At 38.2% G+C, this 18,553-nt stretch overlaps 1 protein-coding gene across 1 annotated transcript in view; it reads right to left on the minus strand.

The window, feature by feature from the left end:
• Positions 1-18,553, minus strand: part of LOC134527869 (probable peptidoglycan muropeptide transporter SLC46) — a 104,248-nt gene that overhangs the window by 22,406 nt on the left and 63,289 nt on the right. The window contains exons 5-6 of the mRNA XM_063360850.1: positions 991-1,092; positions 387-524 (exon numbers count right to left, since the gene is read on the minus strand). Of these exons, the coding sequence (XP_063216920.1) occupies positions 387-524; positions 991-1,092 (240 nt within the window). The remainder of the gene's footprint in view (positions 1-386; positions 525-990; positions 1,093-18,553) is intronic.

Raw genomic sequence — 18,553 nt, forward strand, 5'->3', positions numbered from 1 at the left:
ATTATACGAGTGTACAAGTATGCACGTGTGTGCTAGTATACGAGTGTACAAGTATGCAAGTGTGCAAGCATGTAAGTGTGCAAGTATCCAGCGTCATTTATACCTCTCCCCTGCCTTCTCCTTATCTACCGTTTCCCCCACCAATTAGCTAATGGGATCGGAATTTTCGTAACGCATACAAGTTTCACTTCGAAAATTTAAAACATTGGTGGCTTCCGTATTTGTGGTCATTAAATGACCAGAAACATATGATATGTAATTATTTGTTATAGTTTGTGGCGCAAGTTTAAGCTGCAGGTTGCGTCGCCCTGACTGCAGTATCAAGGTCCACGTCTCGCAGTCGTCCACACGGCCTGGAGATACAAAACTGGCGAGGAGCAGCTCACCCAGGTAGATCATCCAGTCCGTGGTGGCGAAGGCGTACATGAAGCAGGACAGGATCTTGCTGGTGCACGACATGACGCCAATCAGCGCGTCGTCTATCTTCAGCACGTGGCTGAACAGCCCCACCGAGATCATGGTGCCTGCAACACCCGGCACTCGTGTGCATCACGAGAACACATGCTGCTCTCGACCACAGCCATGCGCCCAGCAACAGTCACGACAAGCATGCGCCCATCTCAACAAACATGCATCGGTCAAAACAAACAACATATACCTGTCACAACAACCATATATTCAACATGCAGCAGTTACAACAACCGTAAACTAGTCACAATACGCATAATCAGTCACAACGAACACATCCATCACAACAAACATGCACCAGTCAAAACAAACAATGACAACAGTAAGTATACACAACATATTCTCTGAGTTTCATTGAAATAGAACATCCGAGCACCATAATATTAAGAAAATTAAGTGTGTTAGTTCTCTCTGAGTTATACATCATTCCACTGCCAGAAACGTGTTCTCAAAACAACAGCACACATGCCACTGCTAGTGTTGGTTGACTGACATGCGCACGGACGAGGAAGGCACTGTTACCTATGAGGTTGGTGACCATGCTGTAGGTGGAGAAGATGCTGAAGTCCACCTCATCCCAGTTGAAGCGGTACCTCGTGAACAGGTACATGACGGCCATCTCGCCTGAAACAACACGCGTGACTGAGACACATGACAGGTTCAGCCGCTTTCCGCGTACCTGTTCACTTCCAAGGCCCGAGTTAAAAGTAGCTGATATTATAGCTTGTAAGTTGTTAAAACTCAAAAGAATAAGGCCTGTGTATGCATGACTTTCGACATTCGACGCACGTTAGTGGGCTATGAAGTTCGATTAGACAAGCACAAGTCACTTTACAATATACGCTTGGAACTCAACCGATGAAGCGCTAGAGTGCCGTTTCCTGCAGACAATACAATCGCGCAGGTCACAGCAACCACTGTCATCTGTGCTGTGTGTCTCCAGCGAGGTATATGTGGACGTCAATGCAAGGGGAGTACAATCATTGTACCGTGAACATTTTCCAACAAGTCGCGTGCAAGATGCGAGAACCTTTCAGCGATCACAACATCTCTGCTTGCTGCAGGAGGAAAGCTGGGCGTGCAATAAGTGTGGGCTGTCATTCCCCCTCTCCTGCCTTGTTGCTCTCATGTCACGACACAGCACGCACCGCTCTCTAGCGCTTCACCTTGAGTTGTGTGGTGACTTGTGCTTGTGTAGTTGTGTTCTATCACCCCTGACGTGTGCACCACGAATTTTCAACCATTATTTATATGTATGTGTGGTTTAACTTCATCCTTAATTGGATGCACAAGAAATAATTTAATTTTTTAAAAATTTTTTTGTTTATATTTCGGACATAAATTTTATTTGAAATTGGTTACACTCAGGGGCGTCTACAAGAGGGTAAGATAGGGTGATGTATTCCCCCTCCCTGAAATCCTCAATCTATATTAACCACCAAAAAAATGTAAAATATTTGAAAGCAAACAGCGAGGGAAAAGGTTTTATTCCCATGCGCTCCTGGCCTCGCTGGGTAGAGAGAGCCAGGACCTGAGAGGCTGCAATACCCAATGTCTCGCAAAATGGTATTCGAAGGCTTTTAGAGTATTAAAAAAGATCATCGATGCTAACATTACAAAGATAAATCTAAGTCAATAATCACATACGACAAAGCATCTATAGTTGCATAATTTTTGCATTTTACAGCATTATGTTTTATAACAACTAGCGGCGGTCCCTGGCTTCGACGGGTAGATAAAGATTTTAACAGTGCAAGTTTTCTTTTAAGAATTTAGATAATAAAATACATCTAACTTAATATCAACTTCAAAATAATTTATTCGCATCTGACTTTCGGATTCATATTTATTCAACCAATACGGTATTGAAGAAACGTAGAAGATAATTGCAGATCAACTGGATTAAGATCCGAATTTTATGTTTTCTTGCGAGATATATAATATAGCACGTGATGTACGACGTGTTGGTTTGACATTAAAAGATTTGATGATTTTAAGCCAAGAAAGCAGGCAATTTTGCTGTTTTTTCCCGTTTTAGTTACAAATATTGCTACATCTTACGGTAGCATAAAAAAATAGCCCATGTCTTTTGGAACAGTGTAACTTTATAAGAGTGGAAGAATTTTTAAAATCCGTCCAGAAGTGTTAGCGTGTACTTCTTACAAATAATAGAACGCACGCTCTCTCTTTATAGGCTAATGCAAGCAAAGAATACTTCGGATATATTTTTGAGATATCAGAGAGTAAGATGATATAAATAATCTCAGTTAGTTAGGAGACCCCATAGAGCTAAGATACATCAGTTAGCTAGGAGATATAAGCTTCAGCTAGTTAGTAAACACCAGCTAACTAGGTGTTATAAGCTAGCTATAAGACCACAAATAACTACCTAGGTGATCTTAGGTAGCTAAACGACCTCAATTAACTTGGTAGATAGGAGAAATATACTATATAGATAATATCAGCCGGCTAAGAGATATCAGCTAGCGAGGATACATTATCGATCTAGGAATCATTAACTAGCTAGGAGACCTCAGCTAGCTGGGAGACGTCAGCTATCAACTAGCTAAAAAACATCCACTAGCTCGGATATGATAGATAGCTTGGAGACCTTAGTAAACACACCAGCTTGCTTCTGTGACTTTGGCAGTCGCGAGTCAGTAATTTAAGGCATAGTAGCTATAAAAATCTAAGCATGATTCTTTGTGACTTATTAAAAATAATCCTCAAATACCTTACATATACACACACACCTACACACACTACACACACACACATACACACATATACGCGCATATAATTGAGTTCCTAAGCCTGTTAAAGTAGTTTTTTTTTGCATTGGTTTAAATGTGTGATTTTCCTGCTAGAGTTTTTAATGCTTTGGTGTGATTTCATAATGGAAATGCTATTTTAATTCACTTCCTAATTTAGATAATTTGTGGATTGAACGTGTGTGTGTGTTTGCAGGATGAAACCCCAGTTACAGTCTTTAGTGGAAGAAGATAATGAATAAGCAGCCAATTGTGTTTTTTTCCCTTGGCAGTATTTATGAGGTTTCACTGTGTATTTTTTTAATCGTACTATTTTGCGTGAATTTCATGAAAGAATAAATTATTTATACATATATGTCAACATTTGTTTACAATTATTTCTCTTCTGTTGTATGAATTTTTTTTTGCGAGCTACATAAATTTAATTAATAGTCAATTTCTGCTATTTTTTAATTGTGCCAAAATGTTTCAAAACAACTTTAAGACTAAAACAGTGCTTATATTATAATTTATAAATCATGGACCACGTTTAAATAAGAAATGTCAAGTGTACACTTAGTTACAGGAAATATAAAGTGAATTTTGTGAGCAAAGTTCCATTCTAAAATTCTTAAATTATTTTGGGTTGTCTATCAAAAGTATGTTTTTTTTAAAATATTTCTTTTCTTGCGTTTCTTTATATTTTTTATACTTTTTAAAAACTTTTATCTAAAATTTTTCAAATTATTTAAAAATTTTTGCAATATTGATTTATTTGCTTTTTAAGGAGAGTTATACTTTTTATCAACAATATGTATGAAAAAACTTGAAGGCTCCAAAGCTTTATTCTGTTAAGCTAGTAGGAAATAAAAGTGAAGTATCGCAAGGTAAAGCAGCTGCAGCCTATTTTAAATTGTAAAGATACGTTATATGCACAAAAATTATTTTCTACACAAAGTGTAGACGTCTGAAAAATCTCTAAATTGATTTATTATCTCGCATGCTTAATGCATACTATTAGGTTTTACTGTAGTATGCTGTAGCCAATCTACATGAGCAAAATTACTAATTAGACAAAATTTGATCTCTTGTTCTTGATTGCACTATGCCTCTTAGATAACATGTACATGCTCTGTACACACATTTAACACACACGTCCAATACAGGCCATCCATTGGGCCATAGCAAAGGAAGTGGTCCATAACAGGAAAATAAGATTGGGTCCATCATCTGTCTGGTGCTCCCTAGAAAACAGCTGCTTTAAATCACTAGTGTTATTTAAAAATGCCAAAAATAGTGATATTAACCAGGATACTTTTTATTTTTCGGACATTTAATGGCAGCTACCTCCTTCCCTCATTTACACGTGTGGCTACATCCATGACACCCTAAGGACATTACGCAATTTCGCTCCTTGGACATCCCTCAAGGATGACCCATGAAAATTCTGCACCAATTTCCTGCGGACGTCCCATTTAAACAGCCGATGTATATCCCGGATGCGATAATTTGATGGTCCCTAGGATATCCCATGGACATCCTATGGTCGCCGTGAGATATCCCTATGGTAGGGGTCGGCAGGTTTTGAATGGATGAGCCAGATATTAAGTAAACAGATTTTCAATTTTTTTTAAAGAGTCGCAACATGTATTTTCTCTGTGTGCTGTTTGAATTTTGCACAAATATTCACTAGGATATACGCATGGGTGCCATCCTGACAGTTGAAGGATTAGGAAGATAGACTATGACCTGAAATAATCACCTGATATCGACTGTCGCATATGAAGTCAGTTTAATACCGACCGAATAACATTCTGGAAGATTTCAGTTGCACCTCGGATGTTGTGGTTTACCTAGGGCATATAGATTAACACACGGAAGAAACTGTGAGGCGGGAGGGGAGAGGTTGTTTTGTCATTGCATATGTACCCCGAGTTTAACGTTAGCGAGGCCACAATTTGGAGTTACAGTTGTGATATTTTTGGCAATAATGTTGATGTCTGTTCATGTGCAGTTTTCTTGCCCAAATAGATATTTCGTGGTGTTACATTTTGATAATTTCGTGCACTAAATACGTGTAGATTTTATGTTCCCTTATGAAATATTTCAAGCACTGTATATTTGTAGGTTTTGTGACCGATGGTTTTCCTTGCACAACAGTCATTATGATTATTTAAAATCATTTATTGGGGGGAGGAGGGTTTACTTCTTTTGTAACTTATAAATAAGACTTAATTATCATTGTAGCTATTATTAAAATGTTTTTGATACAATATAAATATGCTTTTTGTATCTTATTTTAATGTTAGTACTGATATTAAAAAAATAGAGAGAAGTATAAATTTCACCATGATACTTACATTTATTATCTAGTTCTATCTATAATATCCTGCTACTCTAGAAAAAAAAAACTTCGTGACGTAGGTTATTTTCATCCGTTTCCTTTTTATTAATTGTTTGGCTTTTTCAACTTTTAACATGCAGTTCGGCCCCCGTCTGGGCAAGCAAGTATAATACATATAAATATGCTTTAAGTAAGTACATACTTGAAGTATGTGCCTGGTTCGAGTGAGACTGGCTTCGTAGCTATTGGTGAGAGGAATGTTGATGATTTATGCCAGCCTCATTTTCTTTTCTCTTTATTCGGTGCGGTGATAATGCTGAGTCAGAGTCATTGAAGTCAGGCTAGGACCCAGCTCTTGTATGAGTGAGATGTGATTAATTCTGCCATCGGCAACTTCTAACCTCTCTCTTCGGCGCGATGAGAATGCTGAGTCAGGGAACTTAGAGTCAGGCTGGGAACTGGATCTTTGGTGAGTGTGGGTTGATGACTTCTGCCAACTGTTTTCTCGGAAAATTACCCACTGTACTTGCCTATACTCCGAGCTAAGCGCTATTTCGCGTTTATGGTGGATGTTGTGTTCGCGGCTGTTTCACTATGAATATTGTGTTCAAGGATTGTTTTGCCACGAGTACATTCTTTCGCCAGAACTGCGAATTGAGCTTGAGAGTGAACTGATTTTGAAAACAAAGATATTGGACATTTCTCCCCCCCAACCCTTTAAAAGTTGGCCAATGGGGGGCAATGTTTACAGGTCACAAGTCAAAAAGGAAATATAGATAAATATCATAATGACCATTCTGTCAATCTGGATATTATAAGAGTATTTCAATATGAATGTATATAATAATTTAATTGTATCAATTATAAAGAAGTAATAGAAAAAATATATTTGAATTGAAAAGTTAGAGGAACAAAACATCAGGAATATAAAGCATAAAGACAGAAGCTTCTAAAAAAACTATAATAAAGAAGACAAAAGAGAAGATTGATTTCAGATTTGTTTTTGTATATACACTATTGCTTGTTACATAGTTTGTCATAAGAGACCTCAATGGCACACAGAAAATATTAATATGCAAACAGATAGAAAATGAGCCAAAATCAACCAATATCAAAAATTAAAACATAGATAGCACAGAGAATTCCGTGGAAAAAATTATCCAGAAAAAATATTACAACACTAACAGACACGGTGGGCTAACAACGACGAGAAAGTTGCAACAATAACAAAAAGCGACAAAGAGACGAACCCAATAATGATACCTAGCTGATAATGTAGACGATAACACAGATATGCATAGAAGAACCCAGCGATGTGACAAAACAGATATTCTGGCCGGAGCCATTTCTGGCTGCTGTATTTGAGACAGAATATAGCAGACCCACGGAATGGGTGCAAAAACGTGAATTCATAGACTCTCAGCAGATTAATCCAATTCTTCGTAGTGGTATCAAAGGTGTTTACAGAAGTGAGCTCTGCCGAGAAATTCGTTTCTCGACATACTCAGATGTCGAAAAGAGAGATCTGGTGAAGTGGAAATTGCCCTCGCTTCCCAGAAAGATGGTCCGGAACCCTTGCCTGGGAGGCTGGGAGTTCCCAGTTTTCAAGTTATTGGGCCCCAGAGGTATTGGATCGCTGTGAAGAGCCAAAATGCATCATGGCAATGACTAGACTTGGCATGGCTTCTGCACTGCTAAGGGTCACGACTGGGGCATGGAAGCTGTACGCTGCAGGGAGACAAAGACAGAGGAATATCTCATGGTTTGCTCTTGCGGGTTCTGTCTCAGGGATGAACTTGTGTCGTGAATCGGTGCAGTTACCACGTTAGCTCATGGGCTAACAGGCCGTACAAGCCCGCAAGTGTCACGAAAAGTGTGGGGGTAGTGCGGGGCGACCATTGTTGACTCTAGGATTTCCCGCTGAGATTCCCTCCACCACACGTGGGTTGCATAAGGACAGGGTTAGCACTGCAGTTGGTGGGTCTGATCGCTTAGTGCTTGCCTTAAATCTCGCCCTCAAATAATGGTCGGATGCAGGGAACAGCGAAACAGCACTGGCACTACCCTGGATAGTTACATAAGAAAAGTAGGATGCACTTCGGTCTGATCATGGGTTCTCTGGGTTTTCTGAGGGGTGCCAGAAATGTTTTATACTTGGGTAGACACTTTGAGGTACCAATTGGCAGGGTTTTCCTTTGAGTCAATCTCAGGTTATCAGGTTTGCAGCGATGCCAGGATGTGTTGCCTCAACCTCTTGTTGTAGCTTTTCTCTCCAACCACCTCAAAGTCGTGATGAAATAGCACATGCATTTCCCGATGGCTTAGGAGGCCACACCAATCATTTCTGGCCCATGAGGGGAGCCTATGCTTGTCTCGACAGGTATAACAGGGAGAGTTACAAATCTGGCTCCTGTAGACAGAGAAACATTGAATATCCCGAACTCTCTCTCTGGCGCTTTAGAGAAGCTGAGTCAGAGACCTTGGTGTCAGGCTGGGACTCAGATCTTGGCCGAAGGAGGGGGGTAACTCTGGTAACTGCATTTTTTGAGCTCTCTCTTCTTTACGACGAGGTCACTTCGTTCGCTGTATTACCGGTTCACGAGGCCTGCCAGTCCATGACTTTATCGGAACCCACCATTCCTGATGCTGTCCTTCAAGAAGACTAGCCACACATTCACCGAGGAAACTCTTGTAGCACGTGTTTTTGATGGTGGCTACAATCTCAACTGGTTGCGTAAGTGCAACAGGAAACAATTATGATCCCTGTGTATAATACTTGCCCACAGTCTAGAATACTGTCGCTTTGACGATAAAATTGTTCCTTAGTTGCCTACGTGTTTGTTTGTTAGTGGTTCAAAAACAAGAACTTCTTTAGTTATCTCTAAATCTTTTTTGGGGAAAAATATTCATTATTATTTCTCTTAATTTTTAAAGGCGAGTATTTCTGGTTTCTTTGAACCCGAAGTCCACACCGAATTCGCTTTTTTTTTGCTCTCCTTGGAACTGTTGTTTGTCGGTTTTGGTATTGTGGTATTCTTTAGCTAAAGGTAAACTCAAGGAAGCTCTCACAACATAGAAACACATACTATAGACATTTCTAAGTAATACCAGTTCCATGTTATGAGGTACTAGCTTGTGGTAGTTATATGTTGTGTTGCTAAATTATGACATTTTTAAGCCAGGGTGTAGTGTGTTTATGAGTGGTCTTCATAAGCTGTGATTGTTATTAGCTGCGTTTTTAAGCTGTGAAAGTCCTAAGTTATGATTTTTTAAGTTAAATTGTAATTGTCTAAGTTATGGCCTGTGTGTTTATGAAAATTCTAAGTTAAGTGGATTTTTTTCGATAGTTTAAGTTATGGCTGTTCTAAGTTGTAACCTTTTAAGTTATGTGTGAATCACAGATTTTGACAGAGTATTGAAAATTCTCTCTCATATGATACGTTTAGTAAATGATCTTAGCAGTGCTATTTCTCTATCTTGAATGTTATTCACATTTTTCTCGCTTAGCTCTCATGAAGAACATGAGAGGTATAAATGTGGTTTCCTTTTGGATGCCCGTCTACTCAAGTTTTCTTTTTCATTTGCTATTGGAAGCGAAACCTTCTATAAACATTACATTCCTTTTATTTCTATCATATACTGAAGTTTATTTTTGTCAACTGTTACTAGTTTTCTAAGGGAACATAAAAGTTTGGGTACCACATATGTAATGTGTTGCCAAGTACATATATTCAGAACATGTTTAGCACCATTTATTAGTGAGTGTGTGAGAAATGTCCCCAATTTCTGTGCACTGACTTACGAATCTGGGAGAATTATTCCGCCACGAATGGGAATGCTAGTCTACTGGCATACTTTCCATGTTCCTTACAATCGTGAACTCACACGAACGTTACGGTAACACCAAGTATGGTCTCTCCAGGGTACAAATTCCATACATTCATTCTCTGTATTCGCTGTGGTTTATCTTACAGTTATACTTTTGTTGGTCCTGGAAAAGAGCAGAAGCTTGTCACAATTATAATTAAGACAGTTACTTTTTTCAAATTTATATTAAAATTGTATTTGAAATTGTCAAAATAACCATTTTAATAACTGTTGCAGTAAGTAATTACAAAATCTTAAACATCTCGACCTGCACGCGCTTTGCGGTTGAGCGAAAGGCTCTGTGCTCACCGTATGTCAGGATGGAGGTGCGTCCAAACAACGTCTATGTGTGTCGACCCTGTAGTTCTCGCCTGTACAAGGGCATGCCAGAATCCATGCCATGTTTGCAGTCCATGGAGGATATTAACTACTATATTCAAAATCCTTCTAAAATGTTATTTCGAAAGTTGTGAACGATTGCTTGCTGAGGTGTTTACAGTGGCCTTCAAGATCACAATGCACACAATGTTCAGGTTGATAGTTAAGTGCCTCGCCTGGCTGGTCATGCGACACGAACAGCATGGGTCCGTGTCTCTTTAGCGGGAGAACAGTCAGATGAATGATGCCCACAATGGAACGCTCTTATTTTAACAAGTGGTCGCAAGGTACAATCTGAATATATGCTTGCTTGTTGCGAAGGACACACACTTTCAAGAAGTTTATGAAGAAACTTTAAGGATCTATCAAAAACCACTGCAAAATAATTAACTATATCCATCTGCATAGTTTCAAGAAAAACGGAATAATCATACCGTACCAGTTTGCAGACCTTCTGAAGATAAAATACATTAAAAATAGTCAAAATGGGTTTTGCAATTGTACGATAATAGACACTGTTCCATCAGAAATTTTTATCCTCACAAAATCGGGAAATATAATCAACACAGAAATTTTTTGACCTTCTGTATGCTTTTGCGTACCTATTCATTAAATTTTTTAATTCGTAGAACCGTTGTTTATTTCCGATAATTTTATTTCTAGTCGCATTACACCTGATAAACAACCCAACACTCCTGGAAAACTGAGGTTTTCTTGAGGGTTTCTCTACACATGCTTCAGACTCAATAATGTCTGCTTGCAAACGGGCCTTCTTTCGTTTAAAGTAGTTTAGACTCAAACCCATCGCGTAAAATTAGGGACTGACAAAATTTTAAACTATTTAACAATACATCTCCCTGATGCGGCCGAAATTAGCATCGAAAATACCGAAAACATAGATTCCGCGATTACAGGACTGACTGCAAAAATCCAGGATGGTATCAGCCAGTGCATTCCAGAAAATGAGGTTAAATCGCACGACTCAACACTCAGGACGTTAGCACCTGGAGTATGACGAGACGATTTTTGAATAAATCTGAAACAATTCCGCCCCTCCAAACAAATACTGGATTAATTTTCCAATCCTGCGACGAGGCGCAAGTTTTCGCTGATGTCTTGGAAAAAGCCTTCCAGCCAAACATGCAGCCTTGTAACAGGCAATTCACAGCGTAAATTTACCGCGAACTTCGTTTAAAACTGCAACAACCCACAGTCTCCGAGCCCTTGCTAACACAAGCCCAGGAAGTCAAGCGAGCTATAAAAAAAGCCCCTTGGAATGACAGCATACATGCTGTTGTTCTCTAACATCTCCCGGACGAGGCCCTAGAATATCTAGCTGAATGCATAAACGCAATGCTAAGACTAAATATTTTCCCCTCTTAGTGGAAGGAAGCTAACGTTATAGTCTTCCACAAACCGGACAAGGAGAAAGCCCTGCCCCAGAACTACAGGCCAATAAACCTACTACGTACTGTGTCGAAAGTCGCTGAATGCATAATGCTACACCGACTCAATCGCCACACACATGACCACAACTTAATGCCTAATGAACAGTTAGGCTTTCGCAGTACTCATTCAACATACACCAATAAGTGCGCCTAACTGAAGAGTGACAGGTGCATTTAATATCCAAGAATATGTCGTTGCCACATTCCTAGATGTACATAAATCCTTGACAGAGTATTCCATGCGGGGCTAATCAACAAACTCTACCAGAGTTCCCGGACTGCTACATCAAGTTAGTCGTATCCTACCTAGCAGACAGAACCTTCAGAGTGTCAACTGAAGGGGTCACGTCTTATGTAAAATAAATAAGAGCAGGCGTGCCACAGTACAGCATCTTAGGCCCTATTCTCTTTAACATGTATGTTAGCGACATGCCGCGCACTGCGCATCGCTTAGTGAACACAGGCTGCTATGCAGACGACAAAGTACTGTATAGCAGGTCCCACAACATTCAGCTAGCCACCAACAAACTACATGCCACAGTGACTGCCTTTGAACAGTGGTGCACGACCTGGAGAATTAAAGTAAACACAACTAAGTCAGAAGCTATTGTGTTTACACGCAAAAAAACCTCCCGCCTGCCGATAACAGGCCACAAATACGTTTGTTTAACGAACACACCCAGCATAAAGACGTTGTAAAATACTTAGGTTTCTACATGGACAGAAAACTGCTCTGGCGTCATCATATTGATACCAAGCGAGGCCAGGCTCAGGGTAGAATAAGCACACTATACCCTGTAATGAGTAGACGATGTGGGGGCACAGTTAAAAATGGCTTACTCCTCTACAAAGCGCTCATACGCCCAATAATAACGTACGCAGCCCCTGTCTGGGCAACTGCAGCCAATACACATTTATTAATACTGCAGCTAATTCAGAATACATGTATTTGAATCGCTACAGACGCTTCAAGGTACTGCCCACTAGAAGCATTGCATCGCGAAACCGACTCAGACACATTGCAAGACTTCTATATCCGAACAACACAAGCTTTTTACGACAAATGTGTAAATAATTTAAACCCACATGTTTCCTCTCTCAGAATTATGACCCGGACGTGGATAAGAGGTTCAAACGCCCGAAATCCCTTCTGGCTCACAGCCCGCCGTAGTGCCGCGTGATTGGTCAAGCAGTCTGCCGGCCAATCACAGCGCTATGCGCTCGACCACACTTCAACAAAACTAGCTGCGCACGCCGAGCGTAGCTCAGTCGCCTGACGGCCCCGGCGGTGCCCATGCGGACTGGCGGAAAAAAACCTGCTCTATGCTTTAGCGCAGGAAATGGCACTGTGCGTCAAATTGTATTGCAATTGTACTACAACATACCAGCGCACTACACACATGTATGCTGGCAGTTCATGTAACTTAAACTAGATTTTAATTTAGTTAAACTTAGTTTTAGTGTTCCTCTCATACCACTACCGTAGCCGACTTATGCGTGGAAGTTAAGATTAGGGCCTCGCGATGGACTGGATAATTTCTCTAACCGAACTCGGTCAACCTGAAGCTCTAATCACTCCTGAGTGTAGCCCGACGCACCAACTCGCGACCTACATATTAATTAAATAACACGTAGCTTCTGAAGCGTAGAAGCTGTGGTTCGGGTCGAACAATGACAGACGGGATAATTTCGCAAAGAGCCGACAGCGACAGGCGACCTGATGCTCTATCTCCTCTAGAGTAAGACCCGACGCTTCAGCTCGCGATTTATTAATGTAACCAAACAATTTTTTTTTAAATTTTAATGTTTATTTATATAAATTAATTTATATGAGTCCACTAATGTATAGGCTGGCTGGCAGCCTGGTGGGAAACGACACAAAGTCGCCCCCAAAAAAACCAGCGCCACCCCAACACAATGCGGACTTAGCCCAACACCCGCATGGTAGACTCTTTCTACTCTGTCCAATTCTTCATCCTGAACTATCCCTTTGTTTCCGTAACCAACCTGCTTTAAATTAATGCATGTATAGAACCCAGGGTCCCTTTGTCTATGCAGGTTTTACCTGGGCGCAGCTTATCTAGTTTTTAGTTTAGATTTAAGAAGTGAGGGGAGTTAGTCATGGTGACAATTGCTGCCATGGCTGGCCAATCCCCCTCCTAACACATGATCCATGTTACCCTTCCTGCATGACTTAAACCTAGCATGAGTAGAGCGTATAGACTTCGGCCTGAGACGCACACAGTGTCTTCCCTACCTGGAACACACTTAGTTTTAAACTTAGGTTAGGAAATAAAATCAATACTGATTCCTGATGATGGCGACTGCAACGTCGACCGAAACATCGGTGATATTTTTGCCTTCGACGCGGTTACAACCCAGAAGCCAGGCAACATCAGAACATGGCCGCGAAAGCTTGCGATATTTATTAATGTGTAAGTGTACATTTTTTTTAGTGCCTCTGTATTCTAAACAATACAATATTTTTACATTTCAAAGCTTCAGAAATGCTTAAAAATAGTCTTTTAAGTAGCTATGGTTTTTTAAAGGTAGATTTCAAAGAAATACTATCTTTCGTAACTGTCACCATAGTGCGACTTCCGGAAAATTTTTATATAGTTTTTTTTTTCATGTCCATAGACCCCAAAACCATCGTCAACCCAACTGTTCATATAAATATATATTTTTATTTATATATCTATATACATATATATATCACAATTTTGGGGACACGATAACTGTCGCAATTTTTCTCAAATCACTTCCAAACTGATACATAAAATCTAATAGTGGAAAATCTTGGTCGAGTTCGTTAATGTGCAATATCCGACCAAAGGGGTAGAAATGGAGTAAGTAAAAAAAAAAAACCCCATAAAAATCGTTATAACTCCCGTAATATGGAAAATACCTATCACATACGTTTGAACGAATAATGCCAAAATCCTTTGTCTAAGTTTTTGATACGACCAACTGCAAGTGGTCAAAAAAAAGGGTTAGCGAACAAAAAAAAAGTCATAACTCTGTTCGTAGGAATAACATCAATTTTTTATAAATTATGTATTAATATTATAATTTTTATCTAAAACCTTTGCCTGAAACAAATTTGATTAGACGAACCATTGCTGCAAGGGGCTGAAAAGAAATAAGGGTACAAATTTAAAAAAAATCATACCTCCCTTAGTAGCTACACTATAAAATCCGTTGAAATTGTTTGTAAATCTTATAATTTTTACCTAAAACTTTTGTCTGGAACAATTTTTGATAAGACAAACCATTGCTACAGGAGGTTGAAAAAATAACGAATAGAATTAAAAAAAAATCATAATTTACGTTCCAAGCACACCATTAAATCCGTTCTATTTTACTGCAAAATCTTACATTATTAACTACAACGTTTGTCTGAATAATATTATATACGACCAACTATAAGTGCAAGGGGTAAAAAAACAAGGGTTGGCGGACCAAAAAATCACAACTCTCTTGGTAGGCAAAAAATCTAAATCGTATACATTGTGTATTAATCTTATCAGGGGGTTGAAAAATAAAGGGGTAGAATTAAATAAAAATCATAATTTTATACCATGACAACTGTTAAATCCATTCTATTTCACTGTATATTATTATCTACAACTTTCGTCAGAATAACGTTTTATACGACCAACCATTATTGCAAGGGGTAGAACAAACAAGGATTGGAGGACAAAAAAAAAAACATAATTCGCTTTGAAGGCACAACATCGAATTCATACTAATGTTGTATAAATATTATAATTTTAATTTAAAACTTTTGTGTGGAACAATTTTCGATTAGATGAACTGTTGCTGCAAGATGTTGAAAAAATGAAGGGCGAAATTTAAAAATAATAAATGACTCCCTTAGTAGCTTCACAATCAAAACATTTCCAATTTTTTGTAGATTTAATAATTTTTACATAAAACGTTTGTCTGAAACAATTTTTGATAATAAAAAAACCATTAATGCAAAGGGTAGAAATAACAAGGATAGAAAACCAATTATCATTATTTTTTTAATACATTTAGTTTCATTTACATTACAATTTATTGTAAAACGCATAAACTTTAACTAAAACCTTTGGCTGGAACAATATTTGATGAAAAGAACTATTACCGTAAAAAAAGGTTGAAATTAAAAAAAAATAGTGTTTAATTCGTCGGAATTTATTATTAACTATCTTTGTTTTACCTTTAACATTTGTCCAAAAAAATTATATGACCAAATATTAGTGCAAGGGATGAAAAATAGGGTTTGAAGATCAAAATTAATTACATGACTACCTTACTAGGCATGTTATGAAATTTGTTAAGACATTAAATTCTGGATGCATTAAGTTAACTACATTAAAAATATTTTCGCTGCTAGGAATATGAGAAAATGTTAAATCAATCTCATTTGAATATTGACGAACATATAGGATGATATGTCGGCTAAATTAAGTTCTTAAAATGATCCAGGAGTTTAGAAAAGATTTCAAAAATATAAAAAAAAGGTACTTCGAAATCTACTTACGCCTGTAGACTGTGCCGAACAGGGATTTTTTTTTTAATTTTTCAATTTGTACTTCCCATGTAACTGGGAGGTACTCTGCTGGGTCGCCACTGCTGGTTCAGAACCTTCGCTCAGTTGCTACAAGTCCCAGCTCACTACATTTGTGCAGGACGGGAAGTAGCTGCATGCGGGACTATCAATGGAAACAACACAGCGGTCCAGGGGATTGTTTTTAAATACACCACCGAGTAGTATATAATAGTATATCCTGGCCCTATGTCTGGGTCGTTTTGTTCTGTGGCGGCCACCATATTAGATTGTGGCATCGCAGCTGCCATATTGGATGATACTGACCTTTGAATTTGACATTTCACCATCTCTGATGACCTTGAACATGACATTTTCCTTGGTCTTCAAAATTCGCCAAGTTTGGGTGCACCCTTCAGCGCATCGATGCAACGCTGTTGTGCTGAAACCTTTACTTTGTTTCCGAGCACGGCCTTAGTCTGTCTTCAGGTGTATTTTCATGTTATCTTCTCTAGCAAACTGTCTGTGGTTTTTCACAAAGCCAAACATTTTTGCGAGGCGTATTATTCGCACATTATCTCTTCTCATTTCGACGAGTATTACCGCCGTTGAACAACATCGATGTTCGGAAGAAGTTGGTGCAACTCCCTAGGTAATCGGCGATTAATTTACCAATGTTGATGTCACATACATCACGGTTTCCTCTCTACGCTAAGCTCGTTTAAGTCATCTGTACTGTTAAAACCAAAGACTTTGTTGAAGCTGCCACCTGCGAGATATCTGACATTATTGGCATCGTTGACATCAGTATCTCCGATGAAGATGAATCTTAATCCATTGAAATTGAAAGGTAATGCTGTTTCCCTTAACACAAAATCTATTCTAAGATATGTAATAGGAAAAGTAAATTTTCACTCTGTCAAAGTGCCAGGCGTACTGCGAACCCAAAAGTCTAGTACTTTCTTAAATAGGTACTCACAGTGACTAGTATAATATGTAATTCAAAATATGGACCAATTTAATTAATTTTAGTATTATTATTTTTACTGTTATAGAATAATTGTACGAATTTTAGATAAAAAATATTCACAAATCATATTCGTTCGTTGCCTCAATTGCTCCAATTGGCTCCAATGACTCCAATAGTTGCCATGGCTCCAACTGCTTTAACTGCTTTAACTAAATGTTCCAATTGCTCCAACTGGTTTCGATGGCTTCAATTACTCCAACAGCTCCAACTGTCTACAATGGATTCAATGCTCCAACTGGCTTCAATAGCGCCAAATTATTAAATTGCTTCATGTGCTCCAAATGGCTCCAATGGCTCTAATGGCTTTAATGGCTCCAACTTTATTTGGCTATAATTGGCTTCAATAGTTCCAATTGTTCCAACTGATTCCAACCACATTTGGCTCCAACTGGCTTCAATGGCTCTAATGGATTTCTCATTACGATCCATTTTATAAGTTATTGATGGTAGTAATATATACAGCCTAAAGCTAGGAGTTAGGTTACGAGGAATAAAACACTTTTTAATTCAAAAATATAATTTATATATTTTTTAATTTTACACACATGCAGACATTGTAAGTAGCACGCATCTCTTATTTCATGGATGTAGTCAATGTTTCTTTGGTGATGGATAAATTTTCAGCATTTTGTGAATACAGCGGAACTCCTAAATCTTAAAGTAGAATTCAGAACAAATATGTTAGGATCTTCCCAAGATGTGTAATCAATAACTTCTACTGCTTTCACATTCCTTACATGTTTATTACTAATATTTATAAAATCTCTAGAATCTTCTATTTTAAGACTAGTCTCATTAAAATCGTATTCATCCCAGTGATCATCATTATCATAACTATGGTCAGGATTGTTAATATTTATTTTAACACGTCGTTTCCATCGTTTTAGTTGCAAAGCTTCGTCACAGTCTTCGATTTTGTCAGCTTCAAATGCTTTTATATCGTTCTCAATTTCGCGGAGGCGACTAGAATTTGGTGTGATTGTTTTTCATTTCCCATTAAGATGCTACTTTATTTTATAGTGGCAAGCAAACTCTAGCAGATGAAAACAAAATTGTAAATGCAAGATGATCGACAATACGTCATACTGGTTAGCGTAATATATCCTTTGTGAGTTCGTCAGGAATTTAACCGTGGACTCCAAAGTCTTGTTTATAAAATTGTATTAAATAGTTATTTTTAATTTTTTATTGGTTTTATTTTTTTTATTTTGGGGATAATAATTGTGGATTTTCAATATGGCAAACGGAATGCCATAATTAAAAATGGCAAAAGTTACAGAAAACTAGATGGCGGATTGTTCTATAATCCAAGATGACAAATTTGATAATGAAGGAACATTCCAGAATCCAAATTAGCGGAATCCAATTTCGTGGGTTGGTTCAAGGCTAAGGTCAAAGATCAAGGAAATAAATCATCGCCTCAAAGGTTTTAATTTAAATATTAAGGTTACTTAAGCCTCTTTTAGGCTATGTAGTTATTTTTATGGAAAAATACTATGTGGAATTTAATATTTTGAGATTTTAATTTTTTGATGGAAAATTATTATTTTTTTAATTTTCAGAATTTTTTTTTGAGATTTTTGGTGAAATAGGTTTCTAAAAACGTGAAATGTAAACTAGTTTTTGCGGATTTTGAAGGTCAGGATTAAACGTCAAGGTCATCCGAGAATACCGGCGTGATGTCTATATGCCAAGATCAAAGTTCAAAGTCATTCAAGATGGCGGTCGTGACAC

This window comes from Bacillus rossius, chromosome 1, assembly GCF_032445375.1.
Source record: "Bacillus rossius redtenbacheri isolate Brsri chromosome 1, Brsri_v3, whole genome shotgun sequence".
Lineage (NCBI taxonomy): Eukaryota > Metazoa > Arthropoda > Insecta > Phasmatodea > Bacillidae > Bacillus > Bacillus rossius.